Genomic DNA, 19,506 nt, shown 5'->3' on the forward strand with positions numbered 1-19,506 from the left:
TGCAGGTATGTATCCAAGAGAAATGAACACATGTGTCTACACAAAACTTGTGTGTGAATATTCAGAGCAATGTTATTCATAACAGTCGAAAGGTAGAAACCCAAATGTCCATCAATTAAAAAATGGATAACCAAAGTATGGTCTAGCCATACATGGGAATATTATTTGGCCATAAAAAGAATGAAATGCTGACACATGCTAGAACATGGAGGAAGCTTGAAAATATTGTGCTAGGTGAAAGAAGCAAGGAACAAAAAGCCATATATTTGCTCGTTTCACTTATATGAAATGTCCAGAATGGGCAAATGTATAGAAGGCAGAAATAGATTGAATGCTTAGGGCTAGGGGGGTTGGGGAGACTGGCATATGGTAGCTAAAGAGTGTGGGGTTTCTTAGGTGATGAAAAACCCTCTGAAATTGATTGTGGGGATGGTTGTGCAACTCTGTGAATATAATAAGAACCAGTGAATTGTACATTTTAAGTGGGAGAATTGTACAGTATGTGAATTATATCTCAACAAAGCTTGTTAAAAAATCCTGGGAAGTCGCCATGCTTGGCCCCCTCAGTAGACTGAATGTTCTTGGCAACCCAGGTCTACATGGCAGCAGAGATGGGTTGAAACTCCAGCTCAGCCACTTCCCTGCTGAGTAACCTTCTCACGCGAGTCCCTTCACCTCCCTAAAATGGAGACAGTGATATTAGATGCACGGTGGGCTCGTGCTGGTCCTAAGAGGGCTGGCACTCAGTAGGGACAGACCCTGCTGTTCCCTCCAAAGTCCCCCACCCCCACCCTTCCTAAATGACTGGGACTTGCAGATTCTCTTTATGGGAATTGACTGCCATTGGCCGTGTTAATGTTTAAATATTTAAGTAACAGTACTTCAGACTTTACGGGTCTGAGAAAATCAGAGAAGGTGCTGGAAGGCAGGAGTGTAGCTGGGGCCACTTTTTCCACCCCTATTCCCCAGGGAGCCTGGCCCAGGGTGGGCCTGGGATGGTCTGAGAGGTGGCTGTCTGCCTGTCAATGGTCATTTCATTGCTTGAACCTCAGCTGAGAAATGAAGAGCTTTTCAGTCTATACCTTGTGTGTCTCTTAGGCCCTAGATAAGCTGCCCTACTTTTTTTTTTTTTAAGATTTTATTTATTTGAGAGAGAGTGAGCACGAGAAGGGGGGAGGGGCAGAGGGAGAAGGAGAAGCAGGCTCCCCGCTGAGCAGGGGGCCTGGTGCCATGTGGGGCTCGATCCCAGGACCCCGAGATCACGACCTGAGCCGAAGGCAGATGCTTAACCGACTGAGCCACCCAGGCGCCCCATAAGTTGCCCTACTTTTTAACAATCCCCAGGAACAGCCTGGGTCTGGAATTCTTAGTCATAAAATTATAGAAAGTCAATGAGAGGCCGCTGCTGTTCCAGATGAGGGGACAGAGGTGCAGAGATGGGCAGGCCCGGCCACAGTGGCCTCCCCAGCCCAGTTCTCTGGAGGATCCAGATACATTCACGGACCCCCTCTAGTGTGCTCCGCTCCGCTCACTGTTCAAGTGTGTTCCTGCACTTAATCCCAGCAACAACTTGATGAGGTAGATGTCATTTCCCCTTCTACAGATGGGAGCACAGAGACTTGCCCAAGGTCACTCGGAGAGTAAGCACACTGGGATTCAAAGCAGCCTGCCTGATGCCAAAGCCCATGCTCTCTCTCTCGGACTGGTCTCCTGGTTTCTCCATTTCAGAAGTCAAGCAGGTCACAGGGAGAGGGGCACCCTCCGCCTCCATCCCCCACAAAGGACTCCTGCTCTAGACTCTGGATTTCCAGAGTTTGCTTGCGCCTGGCCTGGTTGTGAAGCTGCCCTTCCCCTCCCCCTCCCTCCCACCTCACTCATTTCTTCTTCCAGGAGCTCCATTCCCCGCAGCCCAGGTCTGGCCCTCTCTCAACTTGAGCTTCAGAGCTTGGGTTTCAACTCCCATGGGAGAGAAGGAGAAAGCATTATGGACATTCCTAATTCTAAGCCTTGAGTCTATCTTTTAGGATGTCTTTTGTTGCCAAGGAAAATGAAACAGATGTCTGGCAATAACTTCACAGGTTTCCTGCCAAACCAGGGGAGAGCTTGTCTTTGGTTTAGAAGCAGCCAAGAAAGACAAGTCCCAGCCCATATCATTCCCAGGAAACGCGCAAACACACACGGGCTTCTCAAACCTGGGAGGCCTGCACTCCAGCGGCCAGGATTTCAACATCAGCTGTTGAAACATGCTGCCCTCCTTCCTCCGTCTGCCTCACGCCTTCCATCCTCCATGGCCCCCTGGGTTCCCCGCCGCCCCTCTGCTCCCCATCATCTAGTGACTCCATGGCCTCTTGTCGTGGCAGGCAAGGCCAACTCCCTTGCTGGGCTTGTTTCCCAACAGGCCTTAGGTACACTTTTGTGTGTGTGGTAAAACACACATAACGTAAAATTTACCATTTTAGCCATTTTACAGTGTACAATCCAGTGGGCTGGTACATTCACATTGTTGTACACCCATCACGACTATCTACTTCTGATCATTTCATCACCCCAAAAGGAGAGCCCATAGTCATTAGACAGACAGAAATGGGCACTCTCCATTTCTCCAGCCCCTAGCTCCTGGCAACCACGAATCCACTTTCTGTCTCTACGGATTTTCCCATTCTGGACATTTCATATAAATGGCTTCATACAATATGTGGCCTGTTGTGTTTGCTTTCTTCTGCTCGCCTTAATGTCTTCAAGGTTCACCCATGTTGGAGCACATATCAGTACTTCATGGGCTGACGCGCTCTGGCTGAATAATATTCCACTGTGCAGATCTACCACCTTTTGTTTATTCATCCATCAGCTGATGGACATTTCAGCTGTTTCTATCTGTGAGCGATTTTATGAATAGGGCTACCATGAATATTCTTTAATTCTTAAAATTTCTATTTATTTTTAAGTAGGCTCTTCACCCAACATGGAGCTTGAACTCACAACCTTGAGATCAAGAGTCACATGCTCTACCAGCTGAGCCAGCCAGGCACCCCTCTACCATGAATATTCTTGTGCAAGTTTTGTTTGAACACCTGTTTTCAATTCTTTGGGGCATATACCTTTGAGTGGAATTGCTGGATATTACGGTAATTTTTTGTTGAACTTTTTGGGGAACCACCAATTTTTTTCCTCGGCAGCTGTACCATTTTACATTCCCACCAGCAGTGTGTGAGGGTTCCAATTTCTCCATAGCCTCACAAACTTGTTATTTTTCCAATCTGTTTAAATTAAAGCCATCCTAGTGAGTGTGAAATGGTATCTCATTGTGGTTCAGATTTGCGTTTTCCTGGTGACGATTGGTGTTGAGCATATTTTCATGTGCCATTTGTATATCTTCTTTGGAGAAATGCCTATCAAAGTCCTCTGGGCATTTTTAAATTATTTATTGTATTGTTGAGTTGTAAGAGCTTATTATGCATTCTGGATACTAGATCATTATCACATATATGGTCCACAAGTACTTTCTTCCATTCTCTGAGTAAATGTTCTACTCTTTTGGTGGTGTCCTTTGAAGCACGACCTCCCTCAATTTTGATGACATTAAATTTGTTTTTTCTTTTGCTGCTTGTGTTTTTGGGGCATATCCAAGAATCCATTGCCAAATCCAAGGTCATGAAAGTCTATCCTTATGGTTTTTTTCCTAAGGATTTTATAGATTTAGCTTCTATATTAATTTAGGTCTTTGATCCATTTTGAGACAATTTTTGTACGTGATGTGAGGTAGGATCCAAGTGTATTCATCTGCATGTAGATATCCTCTCTGGCACCATCTATTAAAAAGACTATTCTTTCTGCATTCAATGCTCCTGGCACCTTTGTCAAAAATCAATTGACCATAGATATAATGGATTTATTTCTGGAATCTCAGTCCATTCCATTGATCTATATGTCTATCCTCGTACTAGTACCACACTATTTTGTTTAAACTCTGGTATATATTTTCCAATTTTTTTAATTTAAATTCTAGTTAGTTAACATCTGGTGTAATATTGGTTTTAGGAGTAGAATTTAGTGATTCATCACTTACATACAATACCCAGTGCTCATCACAACATGTGCCATCATTAATACCCATCACCCATCTAGCCCATCCCCTGCCCACATCCCTCCAGCAACCTCAGTTTGTTGTCTACAGATAGGAGTCTCCGCCTCTTTTTTATCCCCTTCCCCTATGTTCATGTTTTGTTTCTTAACTTCCATATATGAGTGAGATCATATAATTATTTTTCTGACTTATTTCACTTAGCATAATACACTCTAGCTCCATCCACATCATTGCAAATGGCAAGATTTCATTCTTTTTGATGGCTGAGTAATATTCCAGTGTGTGTGTGTGTGTGTGTGTGTGTGTGTGTGTACACACCACATCTTCTTTATCCGTTATTAGTTGATGAACATTTGGGCTCTTTCCATAGTTTGGCTATTGTGGACATTGCTGCTATAAACATTGGGGTGCACGTGCCCCTTTGAATCAGTATTTTTGTATCCTTTGGATAAATACCTAGTAGTGCAGTTGCTGGGTCGTAGGATAGTTCTCTTTTTAACTTTCCAAGGAATCTCCAAATTGTCCTCAGACTGGTTGTACTAGTTTGCATTCCCGTCACACTATTTTGATAAGTGTAGCTTTGTAGAAGTTTTTAAATCAGGAAGTGTGAATCCTCCAGTGTTATTCTTCTTTTGCAAAATTGTTTTAGCTATTCAGGGTTCCGTGCAATTTGATACAAATTTTATGTTTATATCTGGGCCTGCCTGGCCAGAGGAAAAACAAATCACCAGTTCTTGCTGGTCTGACTGGCAGGTGCCCAGAGAGAACTGATGGCCATCCAAGAGACACAGGTGTTCTAGGGCACCTGGCTCCATGGCAGGTGGAGGCTGCTGACTTGGCAGGAAAACGTCTGCTTGTGGGCAGGCCCTCTTGCTCCCTTCCCTCTTAGCTGGAGAGAAATCCTGTAAGTGCCCACAGTGATGCCCAGGCCCCTGAAGCCCCCAGGAAGCTCTGTGAAGACAATGGTTTGAGCCACAGAAAAGGCAAGCTTGGAGCGTAAGTCCAGAAACAGAAACCAGATGAGTCTAGCACCATTATGTGAGGTCATACCCTCATGGGAGCCCTTAGCACCTCTCTGAGACCAGGCCAGAGTCTGTGGGGGATCCTTGGCCAGGATTGGCACCAACCACTCCCAGGAGAATCGGACAAAACCATCATGATGGTGGTATGCCCCTTCAGAAATGATGGGTCAGGTGGACCCAGAGTAAATATATAGAATTCTGAGAAAGATAATAATTTTAAAATTCCATATATTCTACAAGAGGAATAAATATATTTTTTAAAGATTTTATTTATTTATTTGAGAGAGAGAGAATGGGAGACAGAGAGCACGAGAGGGAAGAGGGTCAGAGGGAGAAGCAGACTCCCTGCTGAGCAGGGAGCCTGATGCGGGACTCGATCCTGGGACTCCAGGATCATGACTTGAGCCGAAGGCAGTCGCTTAACCGACTGAGCCACCCAGGCGCCCGAGGAATAAATATTTTAAAATACCCATTGAACATTTATAAAAGTTAGTTAAGTGCTAGGCTGTAAAGAAAGATTTTTAAATTATGGAAAGCAGAAATCATATGGATCCCTATTCCCAGACCATAATGCAATAAGACTAGAAATGAATCACAGAGGAATAATAATAATAATAGTGATAAAACCTTGGAAGCAAAAGCACAAACACATCAACACTACTAGTATTTAAAATAGCTCCTCACTTTTAAACAGGAAATAAAAACTTCCAGTTTAGACTTCTAAAAAATTAATGAAAATAAGAAGATTATGAAATCTGTGGGCGGTGACCCAAACTGTGCCAGAGAAAATTCTGTAGCCTTACATATTTTTAAAAGTAACAACAAAAAAGGGAAAGTAAATAAAAAATGTGATTCTAAAAAAAAGAACTAAAAAAACAAAAAAACCAAAAAACCCCCAAACAAAACGAAAAGGAAAAATGGATCAAGTTAAAGTGGAAGTTAATGAATTAGATGGAAAAAGAAGTAAAATAGATCCTTAAAACCAAAAACCAGTTCTTTGAAAAGATGAATAAATTTCTGACAAATATACCCAACTAAAAAAAGAGAATAAAGGGATGCCTGGGTGGCTCAGTTGGTTAAGCGGCTGCCTTCAGCTCAGGTCATGACCCCAGGGTCCTGGGATTGAGTCCCGCATCAGGCTCCCTGCTCAAGTGGGGAGCCTTCTTCTCCCTCTGCCTGCTTACCCGGCTTGTGTGTCTCTTTCTCTGACAAACAAATAAAATCTTAAAAAAAAAGAGAGACAATAAAAAAAAAACCCTAGAAATTAAAATTGCAGTAAATGAAAATAGCCACCAACATGAAGACAATGTTTAAAGTTATAAAAGAACATGATATGTATTTGACATCTGGACAACTTCCTAGAAAAATCTAAACGATCAAAATTAACTTGAAAAGACTTAAAAAACATGAGCAAATTCACGTTCATCGAAGAACTGGAATAATTACAATGAGCTAATAAGCCCCTCCAGAGAGCAGGACCTTTCAGAGGTGCGTGGCTGGTGGGGATGAGGGCCCAGCGTGGGGGGGGGGCGGGGAGGAGGGGCAGACCTGGCGGCTGGCTGGGGAGCTTGACCAGGTGCTGCACCACCTTTACAGCACGTCTATTCTGATCTCCACGTGAGCCTGGGGACCCGGTTCTTGGATTCAGGCTCTGGGCTCCCTCCTCTCTTCTCTCTAAACTTGGGACCCTTAAGCCTCAGGTCTAAAGGCATCTTCCTCAAGCTGAGCCCAAAGACACCAATGCCAAGAGAAAAATTCCTTCAGGAACAGGCAGTGACACCAGCAGGAGCTGCTTCTCATTTATTAGCAAAAATAACACCTTAGGCTTCCATTCAAGGAAAATGAGGTCCCCGTGTAAACCTCCTCGAACGTAGCCATGTAGCGTGTCCACGAGTAGCTGACCACGGGACAAAACAAAACCTCTCTGTCCAATGCCACTGCAGGATGAGGCTCTCCTGGGAGACAGAGGCCCAGCCCTGCCCACGCCAGCATCCCTACTTGCTGCAGGGCCTCGTGAGCAGTCTTTGGCTCGCTACCCCTTGAGAGCCACATAACAGGACTTCCTTGATCCCAGCAAGCAAAGGTTCGTGCACTTTCCAACCCAAAAGGAGAGCTGGTGGAGGCCTTCGGCAGGACTGAGACTTCAAAGCCCGCTCCTGGGGTCCTGGTGGACCACTGAGTTTCCTCCCAAGAAGGTTCATTCTCTCTCTCTCTCTTTTTAAAGATTTTATTGATTTATTTGAGACAGAGAGAGCACACGCATGGGGAGGGGCAGAGGGAGAAGCAGACTCCCCGCCACCCCCCGCCACCCTGAGCAGGGACCCCAGGATCATGACCTTAGCCGAAGGCAGATGCCTAACCAACTGAGCCACCCGGGTGCCCCAAGGTTCATTCTCTTGAGGGCCCATGTAGTCCAAGCCCCTGGAGCTTGATGGCCTTTGGGAGAGCCCCTTTTTCCTAGTACTGAGGCCCCTCAGCTTCATTCCATGAGAAGACAGAAGGAAAACCTGATCATGCTGCTTCATGATTTGCTCAGGGGAGCTCACCCACCTCTGAAAAGCACTGTGCTATCTTGCAATAAATCTTCTCCATCTGCCTGTGCAGGACAACTACAGGGAGGAAAACAGAAAGATGGAAATCATACCGAAGAGAGAGAAGCTTTCAAGGAACCAAGAACCAAGGCCAGTCAGTGCCTGAAGCTTCCAGGCTGACAGGGTTTTGACCCCTCATTTTCCCCAGGGGACCTGGGGCAGGTCCTCCCCTTCGTGGGGGGCCTCCAGTTCCTTCCCTCAGGGTTGCCCATCTGCTGGACCAGGAACCCCTACCACTATGAACCAAATGTTTGTGAGCCTCAGCTGGAGCCCAGGGCTCTCTGGAGGTTGTGGGGGGTGTCACTGAAGGTGGGGCACGGCCTGGGGCAACAGGGCTGACCCCCTGGAGAGGCAGACAGCTTCTGGGCTAATGAGCCTCAACTTGTGGTTCCTGTTTTTAAAAACAGACTTTACATTTTAGAGCAATTTTCAGTTCACAGCAAATTAAATAGGAAGTACAGAGAATTCCTACATCCCCTTTGCCTGCACACCCAGCCTCTCCTGTTATCACCATTCCCCGCCAGAGCAGTATGTTTGTTATAAATGATGAACCTGCATAGACCCATCATCTCAACAAAGTCCAGGGTTTACATTAGGGGTCGCTCTTGGTGGTGTACATTCTATGTGTTTGCACAAATGTAGGATGACACGTATCCCTCCTTACGGTATCATACAGCATAGTCTCACTGCCCTAAACATCCTTCGTGCTCCATCTGTTCATCCCCCTTCCCCTCAGTCCCTGGGCACCACTGATCCTTCTACTGTCTCCACAGTTGTGCTTCTTGCAGAATGTCCTGTTGTTGGGATCATAGGGTGTGGAGCCTTTTTTTATTTTTAATTTTTTTGTTATGTTAATCACCATACATTACATCATTAGTTTTGGATGTAGTGTTCCATGATTCATTGTTTGCGCATAACCCCCAGTGCTCCACGCGGAACGTGCCCTCTTTAATACCCATCACCAGGCTAACCCATCCCCCACCCCCCTCCCCTCTAGAACCCTCAGTTTGTTTCTCAGAGTCCATCGTCTCTCATGGTTCATCTCCCCTCTGATATACCCCCCTTCATTCTTCCCCTCCTGCTAGCTTCTTCTTCTTTTTTTTTCTTAACATATATTGCATTATTTGTTTCAGAGGTACAGATCTGTGATTCAACAGTCTTGCACTGGAACCTTTTTTTAGATTGGTTTCTTTCACATGCATTTCAGGTTCCTCCATGGAAGGAAGGTCTTTTCGTACCTTGATGATTCATTTCTTTTTTGTGCTGAGTAATACTCCATTGTCTGGATATATCATCATTTGTTTATCTATTTACCTACTGAAGGACATCTTGGTTACTTGGATACTTCCAAGGTTTGGAAATTGTGAATAAAGCTGCTATAAACATCGGTGTGCAGGTTTTTGCGTGGATGTAAGTTTTCAACTCATTTGGGTAAATACTGAGGAGCAGGGTTGCTGGACTGAAGGGTTAAGAGTATGTTTAGTTTTTGTACTATGGTTCCTTTTTCAACAGCTTTATGGACATACAATTTACATACAATAAAGTTCCCCTATTTTAAGTGTACAACTTACTGAGTTTTGTTTATAGTCATGCTCAAATTTTAGAGTGTTTGTCACCTCAGAAAGTTTCCTCAGGCAGCCTTGCCCAGGCCCAGCCCCTGGCAACCACTGATCTGCTTTTTGTCACTCTAGTTTTGCTTCTTCTAGAATTTCATACAAATGGAATCACCCAGTTTGCAGTTTTTGGGGTCTAGCTTCTTTCACTTAGTCTGTGTCTGAGATCCACCATGTGGTCGTATCTGTTAGCATTTTTCTTTTCTTTGCTGAGCAGTTTTGCACCGTATGGGTGTCCTTGTTGGTTTATCTGTTGACCAGCTCGTGGATACGCAGGTTCCTTCTTTCGGTTGGGTGTGTTCTGAATTGTGGTGCTATAAGCATCTGCATATGTCTTTGTGGGTGTAGCTTCTTTCCAAAGGGGAATGCAGGAACCCCACCCCCAGTCCCGGGAGATGAAGAAGCTGGAGGAGGCTCAAGGCATAAAGAGGAAGGGGCATCACGTCCAGGCCCTCTTCACAGTCTGGGCAGGCCACAAGCAGCCAGGACTGCCAGAAACCTCTCTCCACCCCACTTTCCCGCCCCAGCCCCGCCTGGCCAGTGGCTCTGTACAAAAGGTCAGGGGCCAGGAGAGGGAAGTAATGTGTTTATTTCCTTGTCTCCATGGTGCTGGGAAAAGCTGTACTTGTTTTGGGGTGCGGGGTGTTCTGGGACGAGCCCCCTGTTGCATGGCCCTGCAGGTGTTATTAGTAATCCCCATCAGAATGATGTCTTCTCCAGAGGCTCGTTTCCAGCATGTTCCATCTGCCCTCCCTCTGGTCACCCTCCATGGCCCATCCAGATCTAGGACGCAGGTCACATCCCAGAGCCCCTAGCCACCAGGCCCCTCTGTGGATCCACAGCTGTCACCCATGACCCCGACCCTACGTGTGGTGGCTAAGTAGGCTGTGTTGCCCCGTGTGGCAGATGGGCACAGATAAGCTGAGAGGCTGGCAGAGAACACAGCCTCTCACCTCTGGCCATCCTCATACAGCAAGCCCCATCGGCTTCCCCTTTCTCCCCCAAAGGTCTGGCTCTCACTCTCAGAAGAGTGAGAAGGAGCACTTGAACCCTAGAACTGCTTGCAGTGCAACAAACAACTGAGTCACAATGTAGTGGAGTTTTAGTTTTTCACATATAATGTGTACTATGCATCAAGTCCCGATCAAAGAACTTTACAAATATTAACTCATTTTCTCCTTACAATGACCCCAGTGAAGCAGATTATTATCCCCATTTAAAGGTGAGGACACCGAGGCACGGAGAGAGTAGGTAACTGGCCCAGGGCCACACAGCTGGCTGGTGGGAGAGCGGAGAGCTGACCCACACTTTCGGCCACTGCACTCTGCTGCCCACGGGTCGGTTTGCTGGTTTCATTCACAGTCACTAATTTGTAAAACTGTTTTATTGAGGTATAATTTAACGGTATAACTTAATTTAAAATTCACCCATTTTAAATGTGCAGTAGAAGAATTTCAGTAGATTTATAGAATGGTGCAATCATTGCAACAAACCCCCCAAAAGATCCTTTGCGTCCATCTGCAGTCACTGTTCGTTTTGACCTCTAGCCTGAGGCAGATTTGCCTCTTGTGGAAATGCCATGGAAATAGAATCATACACTCTGTAGTCTTTTCGAGTCGAGCATCTTTCACTCAGCATGATGGTTTTGAGATCGGTCCATGTTGTGTAGGCGTCGGCACTTTGTGCTTTTTTGTTGCTGAGTAATATTCCACAGTGTGGCTAGTCCATATTTTGCTTATCCATTTACCAGCTCGTGGGCTTGGTGGTGGTTTCCACTTTTTAGCCATGGTGAATCAAGCCGCTGTGAACATTTGTCCACAACTCTTTGTGAGGACATGGGTTTCTCTCTCTCTTTGGGTATATTTGTAGAAGTAGAATTGCTGGGTCATATGGAAAATTCACGTACACCTTTGAAGAAACTGCCAGACTTTCACCGAGGTGCTGAAGCATCTTCCATTCCCGTGCCCGTGGATTTTGCAGTCGGCGGGGGCCAGGGGTCCCGTCCCAGGGCCACCCATAAAACCGGACGAGCCTGATGAGAATCCCAGACCAGCAGGCAGTAAAGCGAGGCCCTCGGGCCCCCGGAAGGTCAAGCAGAGCCTCTCTGCTGCTCCTGATGGTCTGAGAAACAGGGAGACACGAAGTCAGCTGTTCCGCTGTCTCATCTAGAAGGATCACCTTCTTGGACCAACAGCACTTGCTGAGGGGAAATCAGCAAAGTGGCTATTGAACCAAAAGGAAAATGTGGAGATGTCAAGAGAGATCTCGCCGAGGAAGAAAAGCTACTGGAGAGAGCAGGGGAGGCCCCCTCGGGCGCCTGGGGAGTGGGCCAGTGGCCCTCACACTCTGGCGGCCGCTTCCCGCCACCAGCTCTGTCACAGCCTTTTCCAGCTTCCTCAGACGCCCAGCGAGAAGAGGATGGGGTGACGGCTGGAGGGCAGCCCTGGAGGCCAGCGGCCTGGGAGAGCCATCGGGTTTCCACTGAGCCAGGGTTCTGAGCAGGAGGTGCTGCAGCCCCACCAGGAGAGGCCTCCTCCGACACGGTGCACCCCTCTAGGAAGGGAGACACAGCCCTCTGTCAGCTGAGGCCGCTCCGACCACGGCTGACTCACCACTGTGTACTACATGTTGCTCCAAAGAGTCATTTTCTTAGTAATTTTTGAGGTTTCCCTATTCAGTGAAGAGATGCAACGGTTGACGAAGAGGTTTCGACATTTCGGGGGGCAGCTCCAACGAGAACGCTGACCCTGGCACGTGGCGGGCGGCCCACAGAGACACTCCCCTCCCCGCGCCCTCTCCGGCACAGACAGGGTCCTGCTGCCGTAGCCACGGAGCCCACAGGGAGTGCACAGAGGCCACGGCTTGCACTGGCCCGTATGACAGGACGGAATGGGACGCTGCCTACCTCAGCTTCCTCCTAACAGCCCATGGCTCAGGACAGGAAGTAACGGAGACCCATTCTGGGCCTGTCATCGCTCGGGGAAGAGAAGGCACGACAGCCCAGGGGGGTCAGGCCACCCCTTGGCCGCGTGGGGAAGGACCTGGAGCTCCACAAGTCACACACTAACCTCTGGTTACAAGTGACGATGGAGGCTGCGTCCGCTGTCAGACGCCATCGTAAAGTGTCTCCCAAACCTTATATGGTAAGTTCCAGATGGTGGCCGACGGGCCCTCAGAGAAGGTCCTTGCCAGGCCCTGGAGCAGACAGTAGAGGTGCAGAAATCATCACTTCAGTCTGCCGGAAGGTCCCAGGCCCTTAGTAACCATACCGGGTGGAACAGCGTCCTTCCAAAATTCATGTCCCCCTGCACCCATAAATGGGACCTTCTTTGGAAATCGGGGCTTTGCAGGTGTCATTAAGGTAAAATGAGATCATACCAGGTCCTAATCCAATGACTGGTATTCTTACAAGAAGAGGGAATTTGGACACAAACCCAGAGAAGACACAGAAGAGACGGCCACATGGAGACAGAGATGGGAGGGACGCAGTTACAAGCCAAGCAAGTTCAAGGAGTGCCAGCGACACAGGAAGCTGGAAGAGGCAAGGAAGGATTCTCCCTGGAGCCTCAGGAGAGAGTGTGGCTCTGCCAACACCTTGATTTCGGATTTCTGGACTCCAGAACAGGGAGAGAATAAATTCCTGTTGCTTCAAGTCACCCAGTTTTTGGTACTTCGTTATAGCAGACGGGAGGCTGGCCTCAGGTCACACGCAACACTCTGTGCGGGCAGGTGTCAGAGGGGAGGGGAGACGGGGTGAGAGGCTGCACGGGAGGGGGTACCTCCTTCAGCTGCGTCTGCTGTTTGGGCAGGAGGTCCACGGAACAGAACTGAAACTGGGGGCTCAGCACAGCTCATGGCAGATCCAGCTTTAACGGTTCATGTTTCTCCATCTTTGGGACCCCTGTCGTGCCTGGGAAAGGTACTGTACCCCGTGGGTGCTCAAGAAATGTTCGTGGCATCTCGTTCCCTGCATCCCCCGAGCCCCAGAGCTGTGCCTCCTACCTAGTCCTGGCCTCCCTCTGCTTCGCCCTGGATCGATGGCATGACTGGCCAGTCGGGCTGGAGGGAGCTAACTCAGCTTTACTAAAAAACCAATTTAGAGGCTGCTACTAGCTGCTGAGTTGGCAGAGAAGCACTGGCACCTCTGAAAGTTGTCAGGAGGGATTCCTGCTTACCCCGGCTACGGGCTCAGCCCATAATCGCCGCTCCAGAAGCTGTGGTTTTATCCTGAGTGTGAGCCATGGAGAGCAAGAGCCCGAGGTCAGCCAGGAGCGGGATTAGCATCGGCCCTCCAGGTTATGCTCACCACGCCGTTCTATTCACCACGTTGTCCATAGCTCAGCACCTGGCAATGAGTGCTCAGTGCCCAGGATGGACGCCGGGCCGAGCTGAGCTTGCTGGCACCTTCTGACCGCCCACCCAACAGCCGGCCGCTTCCCATCAGCGTTCAGCTCGTCCCGGGCAGGGGTCCCCCTGTGATGCGTGAGTGACCAGCCCACGGAAACTCCTCCAGCACGAATGGGACGTCACAGTCCTGCTGGCCCCTTTACGAGAGCCCAGGGGAGTCTCTTCACACGGCACTGTGGGCTGTGAGGTAAGAGGATGTCACACAGCCCAGCTGGACTGGAACCTAGATCCTTCCATGCCCCAAGCCCAATGGCTGGTTTCTCCAAAGGTCCTTCAGTCAAGGATCCCCACCGGGGAGGCCTCAGGGTGCTGACGGGGAATGGTTTGGAGTGATCAGGGTTTGCACTGAATAGTACCCTCCAAAACTTGACACTGAAAGGTCAGCCACTCAAAAAGGCCCAGACCAGGCCTGCTCTGGGCAGCCATCAACCCACGCAAAGCCCCAGCAGCACTGCGAGGTGCCTGCTGCCCAGTCGGGGCCGGCATCCGGGCCCTTCTCTCTTCCCCAGGAGATGCTCAGCCGGACGGCCGCAGAGCTGGACGGCTGAGCAGGATTTCCCACACCAGGCCTCCCTGGACTTCCCAGGGGTGGAGGCAAACCAAAGCCTAACGCTGGGTGTTTAATCTCTGCACAGAGTGTATCAACACGGTGCCAAGGGGCAGTGGGGCACTGAGGCCAGAGGGCCCTGAAAAGTGGCTGGACTTTTGCTCTCTTGTCTGTATCCAGTGTGAGGACTCGAGCTCTGGGGCAGCCGCCAGAGCTCGTGGAGGAGAAGGAACGTTCCAGACAGTTGCACGGATGTGAACACGGGGCACTAGAGCTCAGAAGAGTGGGCGCTCCCCAGGGAGGCCCACTGCACAGCCTGGCCAGGCCAGGAGGTAGGAGGGGGACTTTCCAGCAGAACTGGAGTTCCTGGCTTCCCGAGAGTAACAGTGCCGGGAGGGAAGGGGACTCCGGGCACAGATGGCACATCCTGCCCATGGAGCTCCCAGCAGCTTCCAAAGGCCGCTGCCCCCCAGTTCCACCTCTCAGTTTTCTTTGTATGGTGAGCTCTCGGATGCAGGCTCTTGGCTGTGGGGTCCTTCTCAGAAGAGCCCAACTGTTTGTCCTTGGGAGCCAAGACCCCAGTTCGAGCTTGGCTACAAGAGCCAAAGCCAAGCAGTGGGAGGAGGCCAGTGTTGGCCCACAGCCCACCCCGGCTCGGGGCCTCGCTGGCTCCTGGGGACCCATTTCTAGTCCTCCAGTGGCTGTCAGTCCGCAGAGCCATCTGCCCAGGACCTCTGGGGTCCTGGCACAAAGCAGCATCTCAGACTCTGAGCTCCAGCACGGGTGAGGAGGCCAGGACAAGTGTGTGCATGGATGGATGGGTTTACTTGATGTCGGAGCTTAAAGAGCCGAAGACCAGTCCAAGTCTAGGCCAGTCTGCACCATGAGGAGATGGTAAGGCTGGAGAAGGGAAGGGTCCTCTTTCCAGACTGTTTCCAAGCATCCTGGCTGGCTAGTTACTGACCCTATGATTCCTGCAGGGCCTGGGCCTCTGGCCCCTCTGCCTCAGTTTACACAGTGGAATCCTCCCTCTAGGCTCATCTCACCCTACCAAGCAGCAGCCTGGGGGCCTGGGTAGAGCCGTGGCAGACCCCAGGGTCCTTCCGGGGCAGCTCCCCTTGCCGGGCCCACTGTTAACAAGATACTCCCCCACCCTCCCCAACATTCCCCATCAGCCCAGGCACAGAAAAACCACCATTAACAAATGCTGGAATGAGTCACTGACATGAACTTTATTGGATCACTGGGTGTCATGGGTTTACCGGGGGATCACAGACCCGCGGTGGAGAATCAGCCACAGTTCAAGCGTCATTATCCGGGGACGTGCACATCCTCACTCAAGTGTCTAGGCAGCACCAGGCCCCCAGGGAGGAGGCCAGTCTGTGTGGATGAACCCACACTGGAATGACCCCTTCCACGCACCTGGCAGCTGAGCCCCCTGCTCCGATGTCACAGTCGCCGAGTGGTGGTGGCGCAACAGAGGGGCAGCCCTCCCCTCAGCACTCGCTGCTTTCCAGGCCTTGCGGGGTGGGGGCGCCAAGGCCCGGCACTGAAAGGGGAAGTGCAGTGGCAGGTGCGAGGAGCCCTGGAGCCTGCGCAGGGCCCTGGGGAGAGAGGCCTTGGAGCCCGGGTAAGGCAGAGAAGAAGGCATGCAGCTCTCAGACCTCACGACTGCCTATTTCCCGCCCCTCTGGCCCAGGCTGGGGGAGAGCAGCCTCCTCAGACTGGGCAGCTGCTGAGGGTGCTGGGGTGCAAGAGACGCAGGGCAGAGCAGAGGGGGTGCTCCCACGCCCTACAGGCCCGGGCACGGGGCAGGAGCAGGGTACTAGAGCCTCTGATGGTGGCCAACAACCAGTTTGGTTGAGGGCCTCCCTCAGGGTTTGCTGTTGCCCCCGATCAGGAAAGCATCTGGGGTCCTACTTCCAAACCTCCTTCCAGGGTCCTTTCAAGCAGGAGAAGCCAAGGGACAACAAGGGTTGCATTTCACTAAAAACCGTGTTTCATTAAAAACTAGTTCTGAACATGAAGAATAAATTTAAAAAGATATTCTTTGCTCTATTAAACATCATTCACTGAGAATTTCCTGAGCACTGTGCCATGCCCCGACCCGGGTGCCAGGGCGTGGGGGGTCCAGGGGAAGTCTAAGGCACTGGCCCTGCTCTGGCACAGGGCTCCTTCTCCCTGGAGAGACGGCCCCCACTGCTGAGAGGCCGGTGGGCATGTCCAGATCTGGGGACCAGAAAAGGCCTGGCAGCACCCACCTCTGGACAAAGTGCTCCAAGCAGTAGCCAGGAGCATCCACCTAGGCCCCCCTGAGTAGGCCTAGCTGCAGGCCCAGGCAGCGTTCTGACCACTCTGCTCAGAGCTGCAAGGGTGGACACTGGCCATATGGCCAGACCCCAGGAGGCCATGGTCTGGCCAGGCATTCCCTGGGAAAGGAGGGAAGAAGACCAGGGTCTTGTCAGGCTGTCCACACCCGAGAGAGGCAGGGCTGGGCCTTGTGTCTCCCTCAAGATGGACACATGGGAAAGTATCTTGCTTAGCACCTTGATGACCAGAGGCAGCTCAGGGACACTCCACCCAACCAGGCTCTCCCAGGTACCCACTCAGCATCCGTCCCCCGGGGACCCTCTTGGATCCTGCAGGCCCCCAGGAGCCACACTGCCCAGGGACTCCAGCCCTCGCTCCCAGGCTGGGCGGACCCTCCCTACTGTGCAGTAGACACGAACGGACACAAAGTTTCCCTGCCCTGAGTAGGGCATCACAGGGTCCCTGCAGTCTCAACTTCATCCTGGGGGCTGAGCTCCTGGTTAGCAAGGTACCCCACATGCTCTCCCCTCCACATCCATGTGGCTGAGACAATTCAGGCTCCAATTCCTATGATGACCTCTTTCTCTGTGCCCTGCAGGGTTCTATGACCCCACAGGCAAACAAGACAAGAGAAAAACCCAAGGCAGTACAGGGGTCCTATGACCTGGGCGTCCACCCCCCTCCCCTGGGAACAGAGGTCCTGGCCCTGCAGGGCACAGTGCCCACCTCACCACATCGCTCCGGGGAGAGGCTCTGCCGGCCCAGGGCCAGTCCGGGGGGGAGGGTGGGGGCATCAGAAGAGGCTGGGGGCAGCCTGGCCGGGTGCATCGTGGTCTCGGATATACTGTAAGATGTCCATCTCGTCCATGGCTTGAATCTGTTGCTGCTTCCGCTGCCCCACCACAGCCTCTGACAGGCCCACTCGGGGGGGGACAGCTGGCTTTCTGGGAAGTGCTGGCCTAGCTGCCACTGGTGCTTTGGGCTCAGGCTGGGGCTTGGGGGTGGGCTCAGGCCCCAGGTTCAGAAGCTGGTCCAAGTCCTCTTCAACTCTAGGGAACCAGAGGGAAAGCTCTGAATATGACCCCCCTGCAAAGGGAGCAAGGCCCCGAGGCAATGGCACCCCACTCTGGGGAGCATGACAGGCTGCGCCCCAACCTGGCCTTTCCGCCAGCCTGCCCCCAGGGAGGAACTGGGGGGCAGGTTTTGCCCGCCCCACAGCCCCACAGCACAGAGGGAGCAGAGCCGGCCCCTCGGCAGCCTCTGGAGGGCTCTGCTTTTCACGTGGTCCCCCTCTAGACGATGACCCTTTAGGGGACTTGTCCTTCAGCCTCTCAAGAAGTAAGAGTAACAGCTGCTGGATGCAGAGCTCCCGCTCCGTGCCAAGCACCCCAGACACAGTATCTTGTTTTATCCCCAAACCCTTTGGGGGTACAGCTGCTATCCACCCTCCAGATGTGCAGGCTCAAGCCCCAGGCCAAGCTGCCTGTGAGATGACCGCGTGTGATGCTGCCTGAGTCAGGACCAGGGCGTCTGACTTCAGAAGCTGAGCCCTCATCTGGACGAAGTTCAGCCGGAGAAAGACTAAATGAGGGGATCTCACCATGTGGGGTGGGGCTGCCTGTCCACCGTGCCCACTGTGGGCTACCTGGGTGCTAGACAGAGCCCTCCGAGAGTGGAGCCATGGTCCCGGACCTGACAGCCCGCCGTGCGGTGGGACTAAAGCCTGCAGCAGGGGGACGGTCACACAGGACCTGCCCCAGGTACCGGACGGCGGTTGAGCAAAGCAGACCACAGCCCGGCTCTGCCCTCTTTGCCTGAGGAGCTCCTGCTGCCAGTTCCTGGTGGAGGAACTCCACTTGGTCTGGAACCAGGAGACAGAAGGAGACCCAGGGCTGGGGGCAGGGAGGAGTCTGGTAACACTATCCTGGGGGCTTTCACAGAGTCACACGGAAAATTCCCTTTGAAATCCTAGGGCCAATTTTTGAATTCTTAAAAGAGTATTCCTGGCCCTTTACATGCTTCCTAAATCAGCGACCAGCAGAGACCTCCGGACTGGTGCTGCCCACACCTGGGCAAGGTGTCTAAGGGCATCTTAGTAGGCCGCATGGGGACAGGGGAGAAGGGCTCAGGTGCTGCGGCAGAAGACCCCAGTGTCCCCATCTGCGAGACGGTAACGGCGGCATCACCCAGCAAGGGCTGCAGAGCTGCCGTGGGCCCGGAAGCACAGCACCAAGCCCGGAGCGCAGCTCTGTTTCTCTCCCACTACGCCTTCACCAGCGGCCTCGGGTCTGCTTCATCATGCTCCTTCCCCGGTCCTCAGTCTCCCCATCTCTCAATGGGATCCAGCTCAGACATCGGCTGGCCTAGGAAAAGGCCTGTTTGAGCGTGGCGTGCCTAGCACCACCCTACCTGCCAGGTACCAGCTGCCAGAGGAGCTCCGGGTCACCCCTGCGGCGGGGCAGAGGCCCCAAAGGCAGAAGTCAGAGCCTCTGCGGATGGCAGAGATGTCCTTCCAGTCCAGACCAAGAGGGCCCAGCCCAAGCCAGGCCTCCGAAGAGAGGTAGCTGTCTTGGGCTTGCGGCAATCCCCACAAGTGTAACCCAGCATGGGCTGCTCCTGCCCCCCCCCCCCCCCCCCCCCCCCCCCCCCCCCCCCCGCCAAGCAGCAGCTCTTCCCTGAGCTCCCCACGGCAGGTGCTGGCTCCTCCTGCATCCTCCACCGGAGCTGGAGCTCAGGGAAAGCTCGGGGGGACCGAATTATCCACACGCAGGGGCCCATAGGGAAATAGACCAGCAGCTAACAGCTTGTGTCAGCGTCTAGGATTTATACGGCTGGGGCAAACGCTGCTGGGAACTCACCAGAAGCTGCTGAGGTGGCAGGGGAGGGGAGGCAGTCACACTCGGGGTACAGGTGGCGGCGGGGCACTCCTTTC

At 51.8% G+C, this 19,506-nt stretch overlaps 1 protein-coding gene across 6 annotated transcripts in view; it reads right to left on the reverse strand.

The window, feature by feature from the left end:
* Window positions 1-19,506, reverse strand: part of HS1BP3 (HCLS1 binding protein 3) — a 93,479-nt gene that overhangs the window by 48,617 nt on the left and 25,356 nt on the right. The window contains exon 7 of one of the 6 annotated variants that reach the window (XM_027621892.2): window positions 10,724-11,431. The exons of 3 other annotated variants lie outside the window; for them this stretch is intronic. In XM_027621892.2, the coding sequence (XP_027477693.2) occupies window positions 11,209-11,431 (223 nt within the window). In that variant the 3' untranslated portion in view covers window positions 10,724-11,208. Of the gene's footprint in view, window positions 1-10,723; window positions 11,432-12,378; window positions 12,506-15,472; window positions 17,624-19,506 lie in introns of those variants that run through there. 2 more of the 6 variants (XM_027621893.2, XM_027621891.2) reach the window with 2 other exon arrangements.

The sequence above is a fragment of the Zalophus californianus genome, chromosome 8 (genome assembly GCF_009762305.2).
Source record: "Zalophus californianus isolate mZalCal1 chromosome 8, mZalCal1.pri.v2, whole genome shotgun sequence".
Taxonomy (NCBI): domain Eukaryota; kingdom Metazoa; phylum Chordata; class Mammalia; order Carnivora; family Otariidae; genus Zalophus; species Zalophus californianus.